The following is a 27,265-nucleotide window of genomic DNA, read 5'->3' on the forward strand; positions in this document are numbered from 1 at the left end:
CGGTGGTAATATGCCTATACTCCCAGTACTTTGAGGACTAATGCATAGGATCACAAGTTCCAGACCAGCTCAGACTACAGTATAGCAAGACACTGTCTCTAACAAAACAGAACAGAAATTATCTCTAAACTTCTATACATTAAAACTAAACCTTTATAAATAAAATTCAAAAGTCTGACAATAAGCTAGAAAGAAGAATTATTACATTATAGAATTAAAGGAAGAAAGGGGGAAGGAAAGAAAAGTGATAGGCAGAGGGTGAATAATTTTGTAATACATTGCATATATATGAAAATAGAACAGAGAAAATGGATGCTGTTGATCAATGGTAGGTGGGTGGGGAAAAGCAGACAGATTGTTGAGGGGTGGGTATTAACAGGGGGAGATGAGGTTAACAATTAGGACAAAGGAGGTTAAATGGATTCTTTGCAACGTAAAAAAAATTTCTTTTAATTGTGAAAATACCACACAGAGGGGTTATGCAACGTAAAAATTTTACAATGAAACCTGTGGACATTTTGGGGAGAAATGGGAGAGAGCGATAGATATGATAACATTTCTTGAAATACATTGTAAAATGTGTGAAAATGAAATACCCCCCTATTAACCACTGGAAGTTAATAAGATATGTAGTCAAGAGTTAATTACCATGATTTAAACAACACTTATTAATCAATAAGAATCTTCTCCAAACAGCCAAAAGGCAAACAGGCAAAAGACATAGTCACTTCACAAAAGAAACAGGAATGGACAATAAAACGCTTTAATAATAAAAGGTCAGCCCTGTCAGCAATCAAGGAATAAAATGAAAAGGCATCCTCTCTGGTTGCTTGAGTATCTGCACATGCTTCTGGGTAGGAACATAAATTAACCTTTCCAGTGAAGAATGTTAAAGCCTTCCGGGTCCATGAATAAAAATTTATTTTAAATTTATCTCTTCCTTTCAATATATGTTACAAAATCTCCCTCGAATTGCACACTTTTCCTGGGGCTACTGGGGAATCATTTTCTGTTAAAGTTGTATTTGTTGTGGACATGTAACTCTTTTGTCATCATAATTAGAAAACAATGCCTCTGGGTGCTGGTGGCTCATACTGGCAATCCCAGCTACTCAGGAGTCTGAGATCTGAGGATTGTGATTCAAAGCCAGCCTGGGCAACTAAGTCCCTGAGACTCCATCTCCAATAAACTACTCAGAACAGGCCAGAAGTGGCGCTGTGGCTCAAGTAATAGAGCACTAGCCTTGAGCAGAAGCAGCTCAGAAACAGCATCTTGGCCCTGAGTTCAAGCCTAAGGATGAGAAAACAAACAAACAACAAAAAACTAATATTTAGGAAGGTACAGCAGACTGCTCAGGGAGCCCTGGCCTTCCAATGTGCCCTTTAGAAAGCTTTGCAGGGCAGAGGACTGATAACTTGGAATTTAAGATCTGGTGGCAATTTTTGACACCCAGGTTCTGCAACATGAAGCTACATAAGCAACTCAAGGGCAGCGATGGGAGGAAGGGAATGGGAGAGACAGAGGGAACAGCTTACACTAAGCAAAAGCAAAGAAATGTACTTATCACCCGAAGTGGAAAAAATAGCTGTGGTGTCAAAGTTTGTAGAGACCATAAGCTTTATAGACCATGATAATGACAATGTGCCTTGTGAAGGTTAAAATGTGGTTGTGACTTTAACTAAGTATCACTATCCCACAATACTGTGAACTTTGTAAAACTGATGTTAATCACTTAATCTCAATAAAGAAAAAAAAAAGGATTTACAGAGACCAAATACACCGAACACCTATAAGGTTGTATCTAATATATTTATGTAGTTAAAGTAAGTCAATAAATTATGAAAATCATAATAATTAAAAAATACAGTGACTGCTTAATATTCAAATATAAAGAGACAGAAATGAAGCAGGGAATGAAGAAGGGGTGAAAGGAGAAAGATAGGAAGACAGACAGAGAGGGAGAGATATAAATCTGAAAACTCAACTTACTCTCTTAATAGATTCATTCTCCAAGGAGTGTGAATTATACTTGGAAGTTGATGCAGCAGCCATACTGGAAACTCTACCAAGGAAGACAAAATACTACATTAACTAGATATATATTACAACTTCCATATGTGATACCAAAGATTTTTCAATTTTATCTGGCAATGACCAATCTAACTTCATAGGCCCTGCCTATGGGATGAATAATATGAAGAACCAAGCAGAACAAGGTACTATGAGAAAGAATTCCAATAGGAAAGTAACCACTGACCTGATTTCTATCACCATATGCTAGCTTATGTTTCATATAAATGAAGTCATATGCCATATTTGCTTTAGTGTTTATTTTTGTTAGGATAGTGATTTTGAGATTCATCCAGGCTTTTGCATGTGTCACCAATTTCTTTTTATTTCTGCAAAGAATTCTATTATAAGGAATACAACACGTTTTGTTTATTCACTTATTGATGGGCATTTAGATTATTTTCACGTTATGGCAAATGAGTATAAAGTTCACTGTGGAAAAATGTCAATTCTCATGAATAAATGCTGAGGAGTTGGGAAAATAATTCAGGAAAACAGCATTCAGATGTTGCCTTTATCACATTCTTACCTTAAGGGCTGGTAGAAACCAGAGATGTGTCTAACTTAGCTATACATTCCAAGAGTTTTACATAACAGTCAAGAAGATATAAGGTCAGATATAGAGGTTGATAATAAATGACTAGTAAGAGTCATGAGTGTCATGTGCTGGTGACTCATGACTGTAATCCAAGTTATTTAGAAGGCTGAGAGCGGAAGATCATGGTTCAAAGTCAGCCCAGGCAGACAAATCCTATGTCTAATTAATCAGCAAAAAGCCAGTAATGTAGCTCTGGTTCACGTGGAAGAGCACTGGCCTTAAACAAAGAAAGCTACAGCCCAGAGTTCAAGCCTCAGTACTGGTACACACACACACACACACACACACACACACACACACACACACACACACACACACACACACACACACACACACACAGAGTCATGTGTTGTGGTCTAAATCTGTAATACTAGCACTAGAAACATAGTAGGAGGATCTCGTGTCCAAACACAGAACCTGTCTCAAAAATACAAACAGAAAAACAAAAGGCAAATGGTTCAGTAAACACATAGAAGGAAATTCAGAAAACACAATATTCTGGAATTTTATTGGTAACACTCAAGTTGTCATCTAAAAAACCTTCAATGTTTATCAATGTGCAATAGTTCCCAAATTTTTATTGTTTTCGATCTTAGAAGATAATTTACAGGCAGTCAAGCAGAATGACAGAACTGTGGACAATTTAACCCGTGTACTATTTTCCCCTTCAAGATTTTTGCTTTCTCCAAATTAAGGCAATTCAATGTGGCATGGATTGACTGAAATCAAATTAACAAGCTCTGATTTGGTAAGTATTTCCTTGGGAAAATATCTATTTCATTTAAATTATGCATATTCCTCACAATTCAGACATAAATGAAAACAGATTCAGAACACACAAAGCAGTTTTAATGCAGATCTTCATTTAGACTTGTGAAAATTATAGCAACAATAGGAAATTATGTAATCTCAGGTTATTTTTAAATCAAAATTAATGACAGCTATGAAGTCAGTAGGAGGCAAACTATATCTAATTCGACAAAGTTTCTCTGATAGTCACAGAATCCTTCTGGCAGGCTGCATTAAAAGAACAGTTACTCTTGGAAATGGAGGTGTGGCTCACATGGTAGAGTGCCAGCCTTGAGAAAAGAAGCCGACCAAGAGCATGAGATCCTGAGTTGAAAGCCCCAGTACCAACACAAGTATGCATGCATGCACACGTGTGCACACACACACACACACACACACACACACACACACACACACACACAATTATTCTCTTAAGAACACATCTTGAAGAATATCAACATATTTTGGAATAAAACCTAATAATTTGATAGCTTCACAGTGCTGGTCACTGTTATTAAGAAAAACCTGAGGGCCAGGCACCAGTGGCTCACACCTGTAATCTTAGCTACTCAGGAGGCAGAGATGTGAGAAAGGCAGGAAAGACCATGAGACTCTTTTCTTTAATTAACTACCAAAAAGCTGGAAGTGGAGTTGTGGCTCAAGTGGTAGAGTGCCAACCTTGAGCCAAAAGGGTGAGGGTCAGTGCTCAGGATCTGATTTCAAGTCCCAGTACTAGTACAAACAACAACAACAACAAAAAGGCCTGAGACAGGTGACAGCATTCAAATAAGGGCAACCACCAGGACAAAGCAATGAGGGCAAACTTACAAGATTGGAATTGTCAACTGCCCCCATAAGAGGTCAGCTCCACAAAGGGAAGGCTTATGACCATTTGGTTCATGGTTGTATCCTGGCACATATGGCAGTCTTGTATATGTGTGTGTGTGAGAAAGAGTGGGGGGGGGGGGGAGCATACTGATGCCTGAACTCTCAAGCATCCCTCATGCTGTCACCTAACTTATCAGCTCACGGCTAGCACTCTACCACTTGAGTCACATGTCCACTTCTGGCTTTTTGCTGATTAACTGGAGAAATAGGAGTCTCACAGTCCTTCCTGCTCAAGTTGGCTTTGAACCTCAATCCTCAGATCTCAGCTTCCTAAGTAGCTAGGGGAGGGAGACAGACAGACAGAGAGGGAGGGAGGGAGGGAGAGAGAGGAGAAAGAATGAAAAAAGACAGAAAAGAATCAACCCTTTGGGATTGGAGATGTGGCTCAGCTGGTAGAGTGCCAGCCAATGAGCAAAAGCATCAGGTACTGAGTCTCAAACCAAAAGAAAGAAAGAAAGAGAGGAGATGACAGCGGCCTGGATTCCCAGCTACTGAGAGGTGGAAATTAGGAGGATTGTGGTTCCAGGCCAACACAGGCAAAACAACTTCAGGATATCCCATCTCAACAGAAAAAGGCTGGGTGTGGTAGTACATGCTTGCCATTCTAGTTAGAGCAAGATCTATTTATGAATAGGAGGATCACAATCTACGCTGGCCTGAGCATAAAAAGAAGTTTATTTGGACAAATGCCCTTTTAGTTTATAAAGCATTTCATCCCAAACCTTAACTATCAAGCTCTAATTCTTTTTATTTAAAAACTATTGTTTTGCTACTTTGGTTTTAAAGCAGAAATTGAAACTTAATTTCCTATATATATGCTAATTAGGAACTCTAAACAAACATAGATGTCTATCATTTTTTACCACACCCCCAAAAAAATACCTTTGTAATGACAAACCTAATTTTCTCCTGTTACAGAGATGACAAGACCCTGGGCCCTATGTCTCCTAACATGGGTGTGTCCTTTCCATGTGTTTGTGAGGTTTTTGTTTGTTAGTTTGTGAGGTTTTCTATTGGTGGTGGTGGTGGTGTTCCTCGAGTTTCAACTCCAAGTCCCATGCTTGCTAAGCAGGCATGCTACCACTGAGTCACATCTCCGACCTTGTTTTTCACTGTTTTTTTTAAATAAGTTTTTTATTGTGAAAATACTGTACAGAGGGGTTACAGTTACATGAGCAAGGTAATGAGTACATTTCATATCCAGCATTGTTGCCTCCTCCTTTGTTTTTCCCCTACCATCCTGTCCCTCCCACCTCCTCAACTACATCCTCACCCCTCTCCCCCACCCTCACCCCCACCTAATTTGTAAAGTTTGGTTTTCGACATAGTGTTTTGTACATCTCATTGTTGCAATGGATCAATCTGTATCCCTATTTAAACATTTTGTTTTTTCCCTTCCCCTCCCCAAATTATGCCAATATCAAATACAGTGAAAACAGGGGTTACACCATGGAGGAGAGACATACAAAGCAACAAAAAAAAAATCACATGGTACCTTATAAATATCAGCACAACTATGTTTCTTGCAGCATTATTTACCATAGCTAAGATATGGAACCAACCCAGATGCCCCTCAGTAGATGAATGGTTCAAGAAAATGTCTTATATATACACAATGGAATTCTATGCCTCTATCAGAAAGAATGACATTGCCCCATTTGTTAGGAAATGGAAAGACTTGGAGAAAATTATATTAAGTGAAGTAAGCCAGGCCCAAAGAAACACAGGCTCCATGGTTTCCCTTATTTGCAATAACTAGTATATGTCTGGGACAAGCAGAAAAACTTAGATAAGATGATATTAAGCAAAATGAACCTCAAGATAGGGACACAAGTGGATTTTTCTTCCTTGCTATTGTTATTTTCAGTGGTTATTTTTGAGCCAAAATATATGCTTGGACTACGATCCATACATCTTAGGCTTTGTTTGCCTGGGCTGGAACGAAACCTCCCTCCTCCCTATCTCAGCTGTAGCTTGCATGATAGGTACGTGCCACTCCACCTAGCTATGGGTTGAGAAGGGATCACCTGAACTTATTTTGCCCCATCTGGCCTCATGCCACAATCTTTCCATTTCTCAGCCTCCTAAGTAGCGAGAATTTCAGGTGTGAGTCACCAGTCAATAGCCCTAGCTGGTTTTTTTTTTTTACCTTTCCAAGTTGTCTGAAAGAAACCGTCAGAGCTATGTGCAGATGATCATATAAAATAATATTCTATGAAATGAGCTCCAAGAAAAGGAGACAAGCGACATTTTTAGTTGCCATTGCTGTTTTTGTTTTCTTTTTCTTTTCTCATTTATTAGTTTGCTTGTATCTGAGAGGGTATGGAAGGGCACATAAAAGGTGGAACAAGGGTAAACAAATACAACAGTAATACTTACTAGACACTATGTAGAAAATGAACTAAATATCTTGTGGGTGAGGATGGGAGGGAAAAACCGGGAGAGAGCAATGGAAGGGGAGACATGGTTCAAGAAGAATTGTATTCATTACTCATTACCTGATCATGTAACTATCACCCCTCTGTATACCAACTCTACAATAACAATTAAAAATAAGTAAAAGAGGAAAAGAAAAGAAACCAAGTCAGGTATCTTGCAATAGTCCCAAACTTACCAAAGAGGACAGATAAGGACACATGCATGTTAAGAGAACTCAACTCGCCAAGCTAATAAATCTTTGGGGCTTCATCCCTTCAAATAAAAGTACATACTAAACATATAGTTCCTAAGTATTGCATATGGTATTACTGAGTAGACTGTAAGTCACAACATGGCTTCGTTGTCTATAATTGTTGACAACCTCAACAGGCCTGCTTTTCCATCCTGACCTGTTTGTCCCTTCTTCTAACACTTAGCACCTTTCAGATAATAATTGTTGTTCCTATTTATCTCCCTCACTGAGATACTAATGAGAGCCCCCATTAGAATACAAGGATACAAGTCACATGTATTACAATTCTAATTTTCCTTATTGCTACATTTACAATATCTACAATAGTGCCTGGCACCTAATAGGTATTTGCTGAATGAACTGGGAATAAAGGCCTAGAAAAGGAACTTGAAAACCATTTGCTTAATATTTCATTTGAGTCAGGAATTCATGCAGGCTTAAATTAAAAAGAAACAACCAACACTTTGGCTAATCAAAATGTTCCACGCATAACAGCTCTGGACAGCAGACTCAGCTTTAACTTCTATCACTTTGAAACAATGTACACCGAACACCTAGAAAAAGATTATCCTCCACCTCAGACTATTCCCACAGAGAAAAGATTTTAAGGTACAAAATCTTCCTCTTAGCCTTCATCCTTCTGCCAAACTAAGAAGCTGTTCTCATCAGTCATCCGTGACTCACATCTGTAATCCTAGCTACACAGGAGGCTGAGATCTAAGGATCATCACAGTTCAAAGCAAGTCTGGGCAGGAAAGTTAATGAGACTCTTATCTCCAATTAACCACCCAAAAGCTGGAAGTGGAGTTGTAGATCGAGTAGAAGAGCACTAGCCTTGAGCCAAAAAGCTAAGGGAGAGAACCCAGGCCTTGATTTCAAGCCCCAGGACTAGCAAGAAAGAGGTGGGAGATGGGGGTAGGGAGAAGAAGAAAAGAAGGGAAGGAGAGAAGGAAAGAGGGAAGAAATGAGAGAAAAAGAGAGAGAGGAAATAAAGGAAGAAAGAAAGTGTTTTTACCTTTCTATTGGATATGAAAAAACTATTATGCAAAACTCTTGGAACAGCCATAAACAGACGGGGACCACATTTACCCTTCCTTTGAATATCTGAAAGCATTAGAATTAGACAGTAATTTTGACCTCTATCTCATAAGGCCTTTTTAGCAATGTCTAAACAGAGAGCTCTAGTTCTCAGTCACCTAACAAGACATCACTGGCCCTTGCTGCAAGAGGCATGCAGGTTTTCTCTTTCCATCCTCCTGACAGTAGTGTATGACTTTGCCTTGGCATCTAAATAACAGGCTCTTCCTCTGGAGGATCCAGACGGCTGTGGATACCTGCCCAATATTAAATACTGATTTCTAACCTGCCAGCAAACAAGAGGTTAGGACTTAGTATTCTCTAAATTCAGAACTATGCTCTTTGCAAGGATGGTCTCCTGACTTGGGATTCTTTTGAGGAAAAACAAAAACAAATCCCAAGAATGTAGGACCGCAGCGCTCAATACTATTACACTAAATGTTTCCTGAGTTACAAAACAAACTTCAGGACAGCATCTTTTGATAGCTTGAAATGGATATCATAGATATGATAAACCTAAACACAATTTAAAAAAATTAATATACTGCCACAATCCCATTATAAAAGAGAAATAAAAGGACAGTGGTTTTAATACAAGCCAGCCACCATTCCCACTTTAGCCTCTAGGGGGAGTATCACCCTAATAAGGATCACTCTGAGAAAGGTCTCTTCAGGACCTGCAGTGCCAGTAAATAGCAGGACTTACGAGATTCAATTTATTTTGACTGAACAAAAAAGAAATGTTCAACATCGCAGCCATTTTGAGACTATGAACACTATCAATTTAGTGTTTCCATTTGCTTACTTGGGGAGGGAGGGGTGCTCCACTCACATGAAAATATGACTTGCAAAACAGGAATATATCTCATTTTTCCTCTGAACATAGCATTGGCAAAGTATTCCTGCACAGAGCGATGTGATAAATACTGTAGGCTCTCAGGGTCACACATCACTGAGGCAGGGTGCAGAAATGAATCCAGGGATGTACTCCAACCAAATTTGATTTATACAATCAGCCTGTCACTCCTGCTTTCTGTGTGTGTGTGTGTGTGTGTGTGTGTGTGTTGTGTGTGTGTGTGTGTGTGTGGTGTGTGTGTGTGTGTGTGTGTGTGTGTGTGTGTGTGTGTGTGTGTTGGGCCTGGAACTCAGGGATTGGGTGCTAGCTTATTCACTCAAGACTAGTACTCTACCATTTGAGCCAGACCTCCACTTCTGGCTTTTTGCTGGTTAATTGGAGAAAGGTGTCTCTCAGACATTTCTGCCCAGGATGGCTTTGAATCCTGATCCTCAGATCTCAACCTCCTGAGTACCTAGGATTACAGGCATGAACCACAGGTGCCTGACCCTTTACACTATTAAAAACAATTTCTAAGCTGGGCTCTGGTGGCTCACTCCTGTAGTCCTAGCTATTCAGGAGGCTGAGATCTGAGGGTAGTGGTTCAAAGTCAGCCCAGGCAGCAAAGTCCCTGTGAGACTCTTATTTCCAACTAACTACTCAAAAAAAAAATGGAAGTGGCGCTGTCTCAAAGGCACTAGCCTTGAGCAAAAAAGCTCAGGGACAGTGCCCATGCCCTGAGTTCAAGCCCTAAAATAACAAACTAAAAAATAGTAATAATTTCCAAATGAACTTTTCTTAGCCATATAACAATATGTCCTTTTAAACTGCATTTATAGCCTGTCAAAAGGCCATTATGCCTAGCTGCAATGGTATGATATAGTTGAAACAAGGAATTTTATGTTCAGAAAACTTGGGGCTGCCAATCCCAATCCTGTTCCTTAATAGTAATGGTCATGTGCAACCTTAAACAAACTGAAGTCACCTGTCTGCAAAATAGGCATGATACTAGCCAAGAACTGGTAGCTCACATCTGTAATCCTAGCTACTCAGGAGGCTGAAGTCTGAGGATTGTGGTTCAAAGCCAACATAGGCAAACAAATCTGAGAGACTCTTTAATTAATCAGCAAAAAGCCAGATGTGGAGCTATGGTCTGAATGGCAGGGTGCCAGCCTTGAGCAGAAAGGCTTAAGGACAGTGCCCAGGCCTTGAGGTTCAAATCCCAGGACTAGCACATGTGCATGTACACATACACACACACACACACACACACACACACACACACACACAAAATGGGTATGATGCTGACCAACCTCACAAAGTCATTGGAAAAACAAGAAATGACAGCAAAACAAAGGCGAAACAGAGGAGCTCATATGCCAGGTCCTCTCATCTGACAGTACATGTTTCCACAAACAAGTCATTCCTCAAACTATAGTGCTAATGATCCAATGCCTGCTTCATCACTGTATAGACACATTTTCTAACATGGTCAGCCTAATCTGCACAGGCTCTGCGTAGGCATCAAGCAGGTGACCTTCATAGTATACCTGAGACATTCCTAGCCCAATCTCTCACCTAAGTTGCTTACTGTTCAATAACCACATTAATGCAAATGCATTACAGGTTCTCAATTTGTTTTGGCCACTCCAAGTCTCAGGGCTAAATGCATTTGATTTAATGAGGGTTCTTTAGAAATTATAAATTATAAAATGTTAAATAGTATTTCATTTAGAAATTCACTCTTCTGTATCATCTGGAGATTGATAATTCATTTCGAAGATGCAACTACTTTTAGTTTGTTTAATGCTTCAAAGACCCTTGGCTAACATGCATGTAATCCAGACCCAATGGAAGATGAATTTAATGACATTTTTCCCAGTGGTCTGTGATGGATTTGGGCCGATCCATTCACGCTACTTCATGTTCCTCTCACAACAAATGATATATCTTCAAGACAGTTGATTGGCTTTAGTGGCATGAGCTGTGGCCATCAAATAGGGTAACTCCAGAGCTCAAATTAGTATGGGAAATAATTTTAACCACTAGATTATTATTTTAGTGCACAGACCACCAAGCTACATTGTATATGGTGAAGCAGATCATTAAATTCTCTGTAGATTTTGTAACAAATACCTGCTGGTAAACAAAGTTTTAAAATAAGAACAAGAACAAGTTCCTCTCTACCTGCCAATTCCAACTCATGAACCCAACTGATCTGTTCCATAATAAAAAGAAACCTATCTTTGGAACTGGAGGCATGGCTCAAGAGGTAGAGTACCAGCAGTGTGCGAGAAAGCTGAGCTCTTGAGGTTCAAGCCCCTGTACTGGCAACCAATCAAACATGAAGCACGGTATTTTGTTGAACTGTTTTCCTCATTGAGAAATTAATGCTAATAAATGCATTTTAGATTTGTATGTAAAGCTAGAAGTGTGGGCTCAACTGGTAGAGTGCTTGCTTAGCAAGTGGGAGACCTGGAGTTCAAGCCCCAGCACCAGCACAAAAAAAAGTTAGGGGCTGAAGGCATGGTGAAAGCAGTAGAGTAGCTGCCTAGTAGATGGAAACCCAGAGTCTAAACCCCAGTATTGCCCTCAAAAAGGAGACGCTGTATCAGGCAATAAAGATAATGAATAGTCATAAAAATTAAATTGGAATCAAGATGATAATATAGATGATACAGTGGAAGGTCTCTCACCCACCACCAGATAGCTTTCTAATTTTTGAATAGGTGGTCAGAGAAATTAAAGACATGGGCTGGGAAGGTGGCTCAGTGGTAGAATGTTGTCTTGCATGCATGAGGCCCTGGGTTCTATTTCTCAGCACCACATAAGCAGAAAAAGCTGGAAGTAGTGCTATGACTCAAGTGGTAGAGTGCTAGCCTTGAGTTGAAGAGCTAAGGGACAGCACCCAGGCCCCATGACCAACAAAAACAAAAAAAAGTAAAGAATATATCTCCTGCTTGAACCAGTAATTTTAAGAAAATCAGGGACCAAGGCAGGGAAATAAAGTTTGATAGTCACAAAGGACCTTCATTTTAAAGAAAGACTTTCCCTCCCAAATATGTGCTTGTGAAGCAGGCACAGAGCAACCAGCCTTATCTGTCCATGGAAGATTACTTTCTGTCACAAAAGGCTTCATTAAAACTGTACAATAAAGAAGGGATTTTTATTACAAGTGTAGAAAAACAAGAAATTACCACTGGAGGTACAGCCATGATATAATGAGGCATTTGTTTAAAATCCTATCAGAGCACATGTAACTAAATGAGTTAGTTTTCTAAGTAGCCCCTTTCCATGGTGTACTCTCATCCCAGCAATGCTATCTCTGTTCAATGTGTTCTTTGGATTCTTTCTCTGCAATTACCTTGAATGGTTATAGGCACCATTTTAACCCATCTCAAGTGTGAAACCAAAATCAATGCTCCCCACAGCACCAGTGCCGAGTCTACTTAATACATGAGCCTGGTGGACATTTGGGCCTTGGACCAAATGCCGAATCCTCACTCAATGACTGACACCATGGAGATAGATAGATAGATAGATAGATAGATAGATAGATAGATAGATAGATAGATAGATAGATAGATAGATAGATAGATAGATAGATGATAGATAGATAGATAGACTGATTTTTTAAGGCACCATGGACTCTGAAGTCAGTTCAAAAGGAGTTGCAAAAATGGGTGGAATCATTGTGATTTGGTGTTTTGTGAATCTCCTATGCAGGTGCCTTGGGGTCTCTTAATTCTTGGAAATGCTGGCTTTGATAGACCTTAGTTAGTCCGAGTTTACAAGAGCAGGTTGACTTTGGAGATGAGCGAAGAACAGCAGTAGAAGCAGTAGCTGGCCCCACAGCCAGTGGGTATCCAAAGGGAATCCCCAAAGACTGGCTTCATTGAAATCATGGGAAACTCAGAAGCAGGAAGTTGTTACAGAATAAAGTGAAGGTACTGAACTCACACAGTTCTAAAATCTGGAATATTAGCCGTGAAGGACTTGAAGAGGCAGATGAAATTATCATATTTTAAAAAGTAGAAATGATAAAGGCAAGGAGATGAAGAGAAACTAAAAACAGTGCCAATAGAATATGACATCTGAAACATGGGTTCTACAAACTCAACTCAGCATCCAATAACGATTTTGAATCTTTCAGAAAAGTAGGAATAGCACCTATGCAAATCTACATATAGATAATATTACATGGAAAGCTTTTGAAGGCCAGGAATAAGGCAAGGATGGCTATACTTATCACATACATAAGAATTTTTAATAGATCCTAATAAGGTCAGTAAGTTAAGAAAAAATATCTGGGCACCTGTGGCTCACACCTAAAATTCTAGATACTCAGGAGGCTGAGACCTGAGGATCATGGCAAGCCTGGTCAGAAGAGTCTTTGTGAGACTCCGGCAAACAAAGCCAGAAGTAGAGTTGTGGCTCAAGTGGTAGAGTGTGAGGTCTTGAGCAAGGAAAGCTAAGGGACAGAGCCCAAGTTCTGAGTTCAAAGCCCAAGTAACACACACACACACACACACACACACACACACACACACACACACACACACACACACAATGGCCAGGCATGGTGGCTCATGCCTATAATCCTAGATACTCAGGAAGCTGAGATATGAGGATTACCATTCAAAGCCAGACTGGGTAGGAAAGTTTGTAAGACTCCTATCTCCAATTAACCATGAAAATGTCAGTAGTGGAGCTATGGCTCAAATGGTAGAGTGCTACTAGCTCTGAGCAAAAAAGCTCAGGAACAGCACCCTGGCCTTGAGTTCAAGCCCCAGGACTGGATCAACAACAACAACAAAAATAAATAAAGGCATAGCATACTAGAAGAAATAAAGACTAACTTGTAGACAACATGATTATGCATGTAAAAATATCCTGAGGATAAGGGGGAAAAACCTACTAAAATAAATAAACTTAGTAAGGCTACAGAGTACACAAGACTAATATAAAAATTAATTGTATGTCTATAATTCACAATGAACACATAGACATAGAAATATTAAATCCTACTTGCGATAGCAGAAAAAAAGAAATATTTAGGGATACTTTAAACACTACAGAAAACATACAATTACTACAAAACACTGCTGAGACAAATCAAAGATCAAAATATATGAAGAAATACACTGTGCTAAAGGTCTAGAAGATTCCAGGCATGTTGATAGTGATCAATATAAAGTCAATGTAATATATATATATATATATATATATATATATATATATATATATATATATATATATAATCATTCCAATGGACTTTCTTTTAGACAACAAAAATATTTTTTCTAAAGTTTGTATGGAAAGGCAAAGGTCCAAGAATCATCAAAACAGTCTTTGAATAAAAAATGTTGGAGTCTTTCTACTACTAGATTTCCAGACTATAAAACAGCTCATCATGTCAGTGGAGTACTAATATGATTATGGACCTAGAGATCAATGAAACAGAACACAGTCTATATTTAGGCCCATCTTTTGGAGGTTTTAGCAGTGGTCAAAGGACTACTGATGAAAGTGTTCAAATGAAGCCAGCCACTGGTGGCTCACATTTGTAATCCTATCAAGAGGCTAAGATCTGAGGATTGATTGTAGTTCAAAGCCAGTATGGACAGGAAAACACGTGAGACTCTTATCTCCAATTAACTAGCAAAACACCAGAAATGAAACTCTGGCTCAAGAGGTACAGTGCTAGCCTTGAGTGACAAAAAGCTGAGGGACAGTGCCCAGGCCCTGAGTTCAAGCCCCAGAAGAGGCACCAAAAAAAAAAAGTGTCAAAATGATTTGATGAGGAAATGATAGTGCTTTCTACAAATGATGATGGCTAATTTACTGTCCATACAGAAGAATAAATGAACCTTGATGTTTACATAATATAAGATTAATTTTAAATGGAACATGGATATATTAGTTTAATATTATTGAATAACATCCTTATGTTATGTGTAAACAACACATACTTATTATCTCACAGATTTTATGGGTCAGCAGTATGGGTGAAGCTTAGCTGGTTTCCCTACTCAGGTTCTCTCAAGGCTGTAATCAAGGAGGTAGCTAGGCTACATTCTCATCTGGAGGCTCAACTGGGGAAATGTGCTTCCAAGTTCCTTTAGATGATTGGCAGAACTCATTTTCTTGAGACTTCTGGCTGTGGGCACTGGCATTTGCTAGCCCAAGGCTGCTGGCATTACTTAGAGAACAGTTGTGGTTCATTTCCTTAACACGTGTTCACATTAGCGTGACAATGAGACCATGACCTCTCTGAACAACAATATCTTCGTTTACAAGTTTTCTACTGATTAATGTTGGCCCTTTCCCAGGGTCACTTCATCTTCGATTACCAAAAAATAAAAATACAAAACAAGCAAAAAATCCTATTCCCAATCTGTAGAATTCCAATACATATTCCATATGTTATTGGCTGGAAACAAGTTGTTGGTCCTACTCAAGGCAAAAAGATTCATAGCCCAAGACTCAATTAACTCACATGATCACCCACTAGTGAACTTTTAATCTGTAGAAAGGAATAGTATTCAGCAATAGGAAGTTAAAAACTGATGATTAGATAAGATGAATGTAATAAGTATTATGCCCAGTGAAACAAACCACCCCAAAATGGCCAGATACACTATCCTCAGCAAGTTGCAAAGAACTACTAGCACTTGGGCTGAGGCATAGCCCAAACAAGAGTGCAGTCCTAACATATACAAGGCTCTGAGTTCAAACCCTAGTTTGTGTAAAAAAAAAATTGTAAAAGAACAAACAAACAAAAAAACAACCAAAAAAACCTTACTAGCATTCGCCTAACACACTCTGGAGTCAATTTTGAAAACCCCTAGAAAATATATTTGCAAAATAAAAAAAAAACTTCTAAGTAGCTCACAAGTGAACAAATACATCACAATGGAAATCAGAATATACTACGACTAAACAATAATGAAAACATTATGTTTGAAACATCAGTACAGTAGAGAAAAATCAAGAGGAGAAAATGAACAGAAGACTGATTTCTGGGACATAATTTTAGTGAAAATATCAATAATGTATTCTTTTCTGTGCATAAGAAAGAGGGGGGGGTCTGTGTGCAAATATATACATGTGTGTTATTGCTTGCTCAAGTTTGCAAAAGAAGAAAAAGAGCAAAAACTACTTGGGGGGAGGGGAGGAAACAACATGTCTGATTAGAGGCAGAGATGTAAAGAAGACTTCTAATATATCTTGCTATAAATTTGACTTTAAATTATGTAAAGTTTCAGCTTAAAATATTAATGAACATAATAATCATAATGAACATAATAATCATAACTGTCCAGCTGATCTTACGATCAAATTCTGTTCACGTTCGTTGAGCAGGTAATGCTAACCTTGCAAAAACTTCCAGAGCACAGAAAAAGGAGATACCCAAATCACTTTATATAAAGCCAGCATAATCATGATACTAACTTAACAGAGTACTGAAAAGTTAAAGCCGTATCTCATTGGCATATTAGTTCCTGAAGAAAATACAATCAATCAGCCAGGCGCTAGCTACTCTGAAGATAGTGGTTCAAAGCCAGCCCAGGCAGAAAGTTCTATAAAATTCTTACCACTGGTAAACTACCAAAAAGCCAAAAGTGGAGCTTTGCCTCAAGCAGTAGAGTGCTAGCCTTGGGCAAAAAGGCACAAGGACAGCACCTAGCCCTGAGTTAAAGCCCCAGAATGGGCACCAAAAAAAAAAAAAAAAAGAAAAAGAAAAGAAAAAAGGAGAGGAAGGGAAGGGAAAGGAGAAGGAAAAGGGGAAGGGGAAGAGGAGGAGCAAGGGAAACGAAAAGGGAAAGGCAAAGGCAAAGGGAAAGTGGAAGGGAAGGAGAAAAAAGAAAATACCACTACTCAAAGCCAGCTGTAAGAAAAAGCAGGAGCAAATTTGCTTCTTCCAAGCTATATAAACTCAGGTAATTCTACTAAGTTATATTTTTAAAAATCCTTATATTGGGCAAGGTGGCACAGGTCTGTAATTCTAGCACTTGGGAGTGCATACGTTTGCATACAATTATATACATTTATGCATGCATATAAACATGTATAAATATCTATACATATACATCTGTATGTGTACATATACATGTATACATATATATATATCCATGAAGGATAAAAGTATCAGTTAAAATTCAATATCCAGGAACCAGGTATTATGGTACACACCTGTAATCCCATATAAGTTTGAGGCAAGACTAGGTTTCAGTAATGATTCTCTGTTTCAATGAACCAAAAATTTTTTAGAAACTTCAACATCCATTTATTTATATTAGCTTATATCAGTTATACAGAAGGGGTTTCATGGTTACATTTTCACATGATTAGAGTATGTTCCAATCAATCTCACCCTCCTATCACTCTCCCTTTTCCCCTTCCCCCCTTATCCAAACTATTTCACCAGGTTTCCTTGTTCAATTTTCATAGCTACAAATACTCTATTTCAACCATCTTCATCCTCTTTCAAAATGTATTTCAAATGTATTCATCCTCAATTACTCGCTTTCTCTTCTCCCTTCTCCATCTCCTTCTAATTGTCCATTAGATTCATGCTCTGTATTTATCCATATATTTATGCAAATTGATATATATATATATATATGTATGTACTTGACTATGAATTCACCATGCATTTATGACCCCAAAAATATGCCTTAGAAGTGTGTCTACATAAAACCTAAAGTAAACATAGTTACTTCGTGATGAACTGCTAAATACACACACCTCAAATACAGATCCTGGGCTACAGCCCAGACCTTCTGAATCAGAAACTCCAGGCCTGGCGCCAGGACACTGGCAGTGCTGAAACAGCCCCTCAGGTGATTCTGATGCCATTTGCTACTTGAAGCGCAACCCTAACAGATCTGCCTTCGGGCATCGCCCAGGAGCTTGCTGATCCACTCAATCTGCGTTGCTGCTGCCAAGTCCAGGTACTTTGGAACCCAGCCAGAGCCATGCTCACCCAGAAGACTTCATAAAAGCCAGTGTCAGTTTCACCCCAGAATAATAAAACCCAATGTCTGTGGGTGGGGTTCAGGCAATATGTATTTAAATCTTCCCAGAACTGGGCACTGCTGGGGTTCAGACCTGTAATCCTAGCTACAGAGGAGGCTCAGATTTGAGGACTGAAGTTCAAAGCCAACCTGGGAAGACTAATTTGAGAGACCCTTATCTCTAATTAACCACCCAAAAACTGCACGTGGAGATGTAGCTCAAGTGGTAGAGCTCTAGCCTCGAGCAAGAGCAGCTCAGGGACAGCACCCAGGCTCTGAGTTCAAAGTCCCAGTACTGCCACACACAAAATACAAATAATAATAATAAATAACCCTGGTGCTGGTGGCTCACACCTGTAATCCTACCTACTTAGGAGGTTGAGATCTGAGGATCATGGTTTGAAGCCAGCCCTGGCAGGAAGGTCTGTGAGACTCTAACTCCAATTAAGCACCAGAAAACTAGAAGTGGCACTGTGACTCAGGGTGGTAGAGTGCTAGTCTTGAGTGAAAACGCTCAGGGACAGTGCCCAAGCCCTGAGTTCAAGCCCCATGACTGACAATTATAATAATAATAATTAATAATAATAATATTCCTCAGGTACGCCTAATGATCAACCAACAGAAAACTATCAGCTGTAGTGTTCCCATTCTCCTTTTTAGGGAGTCTGCACCCTCTCTAAAGAACCAGAGAAGACAGATACTACTGGAACTCTTTGCTATTCCCCTCAAGAAAAAAGCATATATTTCATATATACACTCACAGCACCTTCTTACTTATACACTGGTACAAAGAAGAGCTCTGTAGTCAGGAGAGCTGCAGTAGAGGCTGTGCACCCAAAAGACAGTTCACCCAGCTTCAAGTCCTGATGCTGCTACTTCCTAAATACTTCACCTTCTAACTGACCTCTCTGGAATAAGCTCAGAGAGGAAATTCATCATTTCTACCCAAATTCATGGTTTAAGGACTCAGATGAGACATTATGTCAAAGCCAGGGGCTAAGAGCTTGGCAAAAATCATACCTAACATTAATAGAGTTTATTACTAAGGCAGTTTCTTGGGCATTGACAGCCAATCTGCTGACTTCATCTGCAAATGAGGGCAAAAGATCTCTCTCAAAACCATGCTGTTCTGGACTGTAGCAACTAGTAAGACAAAGCCCCAACATGTCCAAAGTAACAAGGCAAAATGGAGGCATGTTATAAACAAAACACACAATGGATTTATACAACTTGGTGTGAATGGGGAACATCTCATTAACTTCGGGTTTGATAACGTCAAAAGGACAGAATTTTGCATCTACTGGGCTGAATAGGGTATATAAAAACTGTTTTCACCAGTTTATTTTATTGTACCTACTAAGAAATGTTAAGTTCCACAAAGGGGTTCCCCCAAGTTTGGGAGCCAGGGTGTGAGGTGGTATTTTTAGATCAGCTTTCTCAAGCTTGAATTTACATACAATCACCTAGAAGGCTTCTTAAAATTCAGATTCTACAAGGGTTCTTAGTAGGTACCAAACAGACCTTGAGATATTATATTTTTTTAGACAATCTTCATCAACAAAGACAAACAGCTGCAAGACAGAAGTGATGATAATACGGGGAAGGTGATTGAAGCTGATGAGAAAAAAATTAAAATTAGCTTCAACTCTACATTTGATCTTAGTCAAAAGTCTGACATACAATCAGCCCCAACCTTTAGAAAACCTCCATACTTAGACAGGAGCTAGTAGCTCACGCCTATAATATTAGCTACTAGGTAGGCTGAGATCTGAGGACCTCAATTCAAAGCTAACCTGGCGAAAAAAATCCATGAGATTCTTTTTTTTTTTTTGGTCCAGTCGTGGGGTCTGAACTCTGGGCCTGGGCGCTGTCCCTCAGCTCTTCAGCTCAAGGCTAGCACTCTACCACTTGAGCCACAGCGCCATTTCCGGCTTTTTTTTATTTTTTGCTTATGTGGTGCTGAGGAATCGAACCCAGGGCCTCAGGCATGCAAGGCATGCGCTCTACCACTGAGCCACCTTCCCAGCCCTCCATGAGATTCTTATTCCAACTGACTGTCAAAAAAGCTGGAGGTGGAGCTGTGGCTGGAGGAAGAGGTCTACCCTACTTTACTGCTTGAACCACAAAGTTCAAAGATAGCATCAAGTCCCAGGATTAGCACACACACACACACACACACACACACACACACACAAGCCAGAAGTAGAGCTGTGGCTCAAGTAGTAGGGCCAGCCTTGAGACAAAACAGCTAAGGGACAGCACCCAGGCCCCTAATCCAAGCCCTAGTACCAGCACCAAGAAAAAAAAATCCAAAGAAAACAGAACCCCCGTACTTACTGGTAGCAAGGGCAAAGAGGCTGAGCAGCTACAACAGGCCTCAGGCCCTCGGAGGGCAGTGAAACACCCACACCACCGATGTGCAAGGAGCATCTCAGAACCAGGAAATTTGAAATTCAGTATTGCTTGGGGTTCCTTAGATCCTGCTAGGTCACAAGGCCAGAGCTAATGGTAGTGGCTTCCTGAGGTCTCCTGGCAAACTTTACTCCTTACTGTTAAGTACAAACAATACTAACCAAAGGGACATGATTTATGTCATGGTCACTTGCCATCATGCATGTCATATTCATATTTCAGTAAGATATCTGGAGCCAATTCCAGGCCGGGTGCAATGCAAATGCAGTTCCCATTCTCCTAAAGCTCCATCGTAGCAACTGCAGGGTCACAAAAGCAATGCCCCCCGATGTTGAGAATGTTCCCCATAACCTACCTCTGCTCCTGTAATTCCCAGGAATGAGAAAGCCTGGCATGGAGAAAGCAGCCCATGCAGAGGAGGATCCCAGAACTCACTACAATTCAAGGGCACAATATCAAAATTGAACAATTAACACATGCTGAAGAAAAAACATCTCTGTGTGTTATTGTTCTGTAGAGGTGGGTAAGAGATGAATATGTTACAAATAAGTTACTTTATTTACTTTCAATGATTACTCTCTAACTTTCCTTATTCCTCCCCATTCCTAACCTAAACATACCCATCAGCAAAGAAAAGCAAACCTATATTCAAATAGCTTTATGCCATTGGCCAAAACTCAAGATGTTAAGAAGAAAGGGGCAATAAAGCAATGTAGGAAACCTCTCCCATCACTGGACTCCAAGAATCTAGTATTATCTGTCTATCTATCTATCTAGTTAGATATAGATAGATACACACACAGGCTGGAGCTACCTATCAAAACAGTGAACCAAGAGTCAGGTACTAGTGGTTCACATTTGTAATCCTAGCTAATTAGAAGGCTGAAAACTGATGATCAAGACTCAAAGTCAGCCTAGGCAGACAAACCTGAGAGAAGGCTGACTCCAATTAATCAGCAAAAAACCAAAAACTAGCCAGCCACTGGTGGCTCACACCTTTAATCCCTGAGTTCAAGGCCCACAACTAACAAAAAAAAGCCAAAAATGAGCCAAGGCACCAGTGGCTCATGCTTGCAACCATAGCTACTCTGGTAGGTGAGATCTGAGGATCACAGATTTATTTTTGCCAGACCTGGGGTTTGAACTCAGGGCCTCGGCACTGTCACTGAGCTTCTTTTGCTCAAGGCTAGCACTCTACCACTTGAGCCCAGTGCTACTTTTGGCTTTTTCTGTTTATGTGGTACTGGGGAATTGAACCCAGGGCTTCATGCATGCTAGGCAAGCACTCTACCATTAAGCTACATTACTAGCCAGGGATCACAGTTTGAAGCCAGCCCCTGCAGGAAAGTTTGTGAGACTCATCTCCAATTAGCTACCAAAAAGCCAGAAGTGGCATTGTAGCTCAAGTGGTAAAGTAGCAAAACTCAGGGACAGCTCTCAGGCCCTAAGTTCAAGTCCCAAAACCAACACCAAAAACAAAAGTCAAAAAAGAAGGTGTGCCTTAAATAGTAGAGTGACAGTAAAGTGAGAGCATGAGGCTCTGAGGCCCTGAGTTCAAGCACCGGTACCAACACAAAAGAAAAAAAATACAGAAGACAGCTAATCAAAGAACAATAATACCAAGCTAAGTACATAAAATTGTGAAGAGCTCCTTGTGGAGTCATTACAAGATACTGATAAATTCAAGTAAGAAGAATAGAGCACTCAAGCTACTCTACCATAGCATACCATACTACAGTATGTTATACTATCCTATCCTGTACTGTATTGTACTATACTATACCACACCACCCCATACCATGACATACCAAAGCATACTGTTACCACTCTACTACTATTTATGCAGAGAAGGTGGTAATGACCTAGGAAGCAAGTACAGCCCTGGATCTCCTTTCGAGGGCTTAGGTCATCTTCTGTGGTCACCTGGAAGCACAGATATCTAGTCTGCTATGGACTGAGGGAAGCAGTAGGACCATAGGCTATCTTGGGCTGCAGTCAGGTCTTGACTGGATAAAGGAAAGACTTCCTTTCGGAGACACTTGGGAAAGAAGAATTAGGGAAGACTCCCTAATGCTGCAGCTGCCTTACACAGCCCTAGAATTGTTTACTACTCAGAACTAGAGTTGTAGGAATAAATGAACTGGAAACTGAAAGGAGTATGAGTGGCTCCAGGTCCATATGAGTGAGGCCTATTTTAATGCTGACAAAAGAGGGACACTGAGGCAAAAATGTCCCACTACATCTAAGGAGCAGTTGTAAAAGAAAAGGACAAGTGTCTTCTTATACTAGTTTCCCGAATGACAATGGTGTGTATAACATACAAGTGCAATGATAGTGCTGCACCACTCACAAAGAGCTCTGATTCACACCTGAGTCTCTGAAGAACTCTAGAAGCTTATGAGAGTAGGCTTTATCAACTTGTGTTGCAAATGCAACCACTACAAGCAGCAGAGAAACAAGATGTGCCCAGTGGCAGAGTTAAGCAGAACCGGGATTTGAACTCACTCCAGAATCCAAATGCAGGAAGCTTCTTACCACAACACTCATTGTCCCTTTAGCAAAAAATAGGAGGCAAGCACTCAGACACTATGCCAATTTTCTTTTTTCTTTTTTTTCTTTGTGTGTGTGTGTGTGTGTGTGTGTGTGTGTGTGTGTGTGTGTGTGTGTGTGTGTATTGGGATTGAACTCAGGACCTCACACTCTTGCTTGGGTATTTCGTTCAGAGATGGTGCTCTACCACCTGAGCCATACCTTCACTTATACTTTTTGTTGGTTCACTGGAGATGAGAGTCTCATAGACTTTCTTGCCTGGGCTGGATCCTCAGCTCTCAGCCTCCTGAGTAGCTAGGATTACTGGTGTGAGCCACAAGCATCCAGCTATGCCAATCAGTTAAGTAATAGAAGAGGGTTTCATTTTAGCAATTTCATTTATGTATACAATGCTTCTAGATCAGGCCTCTAGCATTCTCCCCCCTAATATTCTTCCTATTCCCACAATGCCAATTTTCTAAAGAGATACTTTCAAAAACAATAGTAATCACATTGGAAGTGCACAGGTCCAACATTTGCAATGAAAGATCATCCTCCAATTACAAAGAGGCCCTACAACTTCTCCTGCTCTGTTATTGCTTGTGATAACAAAGAAAATAAGGCCCTAAGTAACTTCTAAATGAGAACAGCAAAGGAAGATTAGCACTGCAAGAGCTTTGGAACCTGCGGTCAGTGTTAACAGAAATTAAAGTCTGAACAATAAAATGAAGAGAAATGTCTAGAAAATCCAGTCTAGTGAATTTCCCAAAGTCCCCTACAGTTCAAGTGAATAGCAGCTAACTCCTTGTGAGTGCCTACTATGTGCAAGGCTATTCTAAGCACTATAGATTATTTAGTTGGTTCTCCCAACAACCCTTGGAGAACATAGTGCTATTATTCCTTCTGTTTTCCAGCTATAGAAACTGTGGTACAGATTTAAGTCACCCACAGTCACATATATAACAGAACTAGTATTATAATCTGGAGAGAATGTCCCATCCAGAGTCCACACATTTGAGGCAGATGACGAATGCCAAAAAAATAAATGAATAAATAAATGAACTGAAAAACTGGAAAATAAAGAAAGCAGAACTCTGAAAAGGTCAGAAACAGGGAAGGAAAATTACTAAAGAATAATGAAAACAATCTATTTTTTTCTGTTACAGAGTTGGATAAACTTTAGAAAGAGCTAGAAAGGCTAGTCTTTGAAGTCAACCAGCCACTGGTTAAAAATGTCACCTACTGCGCCCTGAAGAGCCCTCACTTCTCTCTCTATTTTGGAGTCCTCAATAAGAGCCACAGCCATGAGTTTTCAGTGGTTTCTAAAGTGACCACATTTTGTTAACTCTCTTCTTGTTTTGAAGAAAGACCGCTACAGTCCTTTTTGGAACATTGGTCATTTTCAGAATCATCTATAAAGTTTTGCTTCTAACCACTGAACACACAGAATATGAAGTAAACAAGCCCACACAGGTAAAATTCTGGAGTAAAATTCTCAGTAACTCCTTTGTATTAGGGAGTGTTCTCGTTCCTAGAACTTGGGTCCTGCTTTACTCTGGAGCTATTTCAGATGAACTAGTTTCTTTACAAGCCACAAACACGAAGATTGACAATGATTTCAGATAACAGGTTCATAGTACACCCTGAGTAAGAGGGCCTGAGAGTCGAACAGACAATGACATTAAATCACCAACTGATCCTGACCTTTGCAGAGCCTTCTGTAGTTACAGTGGAAACAGCAAGAGATTGGAAAACCCCCTCTGCAGGCATTTGAGATCACAGTATTGTTTGCATTGAAGAGGGACATACAAGTAAAAATAAAGCTGTAGGGCTGGGAAGGTGGGTCAGTGGTAGAGTGCTTGCCTTGCATGCATGAGGCCCTGGGTTCAATTCCTCAGCACCACATAAGCAGAAAAAGCCAGAAGTGGTGCTGTGGCTCAAGTGGTAGAGGACTAGCCTTGAGGCTGAAGAGCTGAGGGACAGTGCCGAGGCCCAGAATTCAGTCCCCATGACTGACAAAATAAATAAATAAAATAAAATAAAGCTGTGATAAACTTACTTCTTTTGCTGATCCTAGAGCTTGAACCTTAGACTTGGGTGCTGTCCTTGAGCTTTTTTTTTTTTTTTTTGCTCAAGGCTTGTGTTCCACCACTTGAGCCAGCGCTCCATTCTTGGCTTTTTACTGATTCATTGGAGATAAGAGTCTCAAGGACTTTCTTGCCTGAGATGGGTTCGAACTGAGATTCTCAGATCTCATCCTCCTGAGTAGCTAGGACACCACTGACACCTGACTGAAACTTAGTTTTCATTGTATTGGTCTTAATGGAGCAGCAGCTGACAACGTACAACTAGAAAATCAGTGATGCTCAAGTGACTCCTAATCATGTCACCGTTTTATTTTCATTGCATACTTTTAGAGTTCTGTGTTTTTTACTGTGTTCAAAATAATACATCACTTTTTTAATTGTCTGCTACCACATACATAAACTCCTTCAGGCCTCTCTGCTATCTCAATGAACAAATATCTAACAACTTGATAAATCTGTTAGAACTTCAAAGTAAATAGACTAATCACCTAATAATGATACTGGAATCTACCATGTTGATCAAGTGTTATTGACTTCGAAACACTTCAGGAGCTTCATTGGGAAGTACTACCAGTTTGAATCTCATTACTTGTGTGGACTGTCTTAGAGATAGATTTGATTTTGTAAAACAGCCAGAAGCCATTCAGAGTCAAGACTGGTGAATATGGGATCCCGGCCAGTAGAATATGCATTAAATGAAAGCAATGTGTCTATAAAATAACTAACGTGATGGTCTCATTTGGCTAGTAAACTGGTTTTGAAGGAAATCACAAATGGCTTGTACTATAGTAAAACTTTTGGCTTAGTGTCAGGATTGTAAGGTGGATACTTCATAAGGAATAAAATTGAGCTCTAGTAATAAGAGCCCAGACTAGACAGACTCCAATGTACCCTCTCTAGAGACTTGGCTTGTGATATTACTTTTGTCATTAAGTTTCCTAACACCTGTGTCACATTAGTCTCTCTGGGCCTCAGTTCTCCCATTCAGAAAACTAATGACCTATGTGAATTCTACAATACTAGAATTCCACTCTTCCGAAGTTCTGCTTTAAAAAATCAGTATTAGTTCAGCTCATACTTCATATGAGTCCATAAAGCCCCTAATGTGAATTTTACTGTAGATTCGCTTTACACTTGCTTAGGCAAATACAACAATTAATTTTCACTTCCTGAGACCAGCAATAGACAGTTAAGCGAAAACTCCAACCTGGCGCGCTTGCTAGGGTGCGCATACTTCCGACTGCGTATCAGGGAACTAAGCGTTCCTTCCCAGATCTTCTCGCAACTATTGCAAAAACAGATAAGCCCCCGTGCATGGCATAAAGACACGAACAGAGAGCGACAACCACGGGTTCTTGGCCAACGCGGGCCTGCAAACTCGTTGTCAGGACCCCTGGGGGCTGCGGCGGGTGCGCACCCCGCACCAGGAGCTAAGTCAAGGACCAGCCTCGGCGCGTCACCAGGGAGGCAGGGCGGCCACCCGGCCCGCTCGCCTACTCGGGACAGGGAAGCAAAGTACAAGCAGTAGCAGGACGTCCGTGCACCGTATCCCTCCCAGCCAGCCGCGATTCGCGTCCCGACCTTCGCCCGCAGCCCGCCAGGGACCTAGGGAAGGGAGAAAGGGAAAGCCAGAGGCACCTGCCTGCTGCTGCTATCCGGCCTCAGCCCTGCCCCACCGGGACAGTGATCGCAGACGTTCTGGCAAACCCCACCCCCACCCCAGCGGGTGCAATGAGGCCCCGCGCGACTCGCTAGCCCAGGGACTCCCAACTTCTTCACCTAGGTGCCCCCATCACGGGTCCCCGCAGCGGCCGGCTCAAAGCCAGGCCAGCCAAGAGAGCGCACCCACCTCAGGTTCCGAGCGCCACCACGGTTGCCAGGCTGCTGCGCTCCTCAGCCCCGCTCCGCCCCCTCCGCGGCACGCCCCGCCTCCGTGGCCTCCCCGCCCCCGGCCACCGCCTGCGGCCCTCCCCCAAGCTCCAGTTGGCGAATTTGCATCACATGGTGCAGGAAGGGGTGGAGAAAAGGTTCAGGGTGGGCCCAAGGAGCGGCTTCGTGAGGCGGGGCTCTCTGCCCATGAGGCTGCTGGGAAACCCTCTTTGAAGAGTCCTGCTCGTAGAGGCCTTTGGGAATTGTAGTTCATAGCATGGTGTCAGCAATGGGCAGGGCCAAAATGCCATGGGCCAGCTTAGTGAGGAATATTGGGCTCTGCTTTTAGAGGAGGCCGCTGGGAAATGTAGTTTCAAATTCAAATCAAGGTGAACTCCAGCGGGAAAAATGGTTCTAGGT

General features: G+C 40.7%; 1 protein-coding gene across 3 annotated transcripts in view; it reads right to left on the bottom strand.

The window, feature by feature from the left end:
- The window catches only part of Mtm1 (myotubularin 1), a 90,266-nt gene extending 63,382 nt beyond the window's left edge, over window positions 1-26,884 (bottom strand). For 2 of the 3 annotated variants that reach the window (XM_042680387.1, XM_042680386.1), the window contains exons 1-2: window positions 20,716-20,794; window positions 1,990-2,062 (exon numbers count right to left, since the gene is read on the bottom strand). In XM_042680387.1, coding sequence (XP_042536321.1) covers window positions 1,990-2,062; window positions 20,716-20,771 — 129 coding nt within the window. In that variant the 5' untranslated portion in view covers window positions 20,772-20,794. Of the gene's footprint in view, window positions 1-1,989; window positions 2,063-20,715; window positions 20,795-26,825 lie in introns of those variants that run through there. The other variant, XM_042680388.1, reaches the window with a different exon arrangement.
- Between the last annotated feature and the right edge of the window lie 381 nt (window positions 26,885-27,265).

This window comes from Dipodomys spectabilis, unplaced genomic scaffold, assembly GCF_019054845.1.
Source record: "Dipodomys spectabilis isolate Male_0828 unplaced genomic scaffold, ASM1905484v1 ptg000060l, whole genome shotgun sequence".
Taxonomy (NCBI): Eukaryota; Metazoa; Chordata; class Mammalia; order Rodentia; family Heteromyidae; genus Dipodomys; species Dipodomys spectabilis.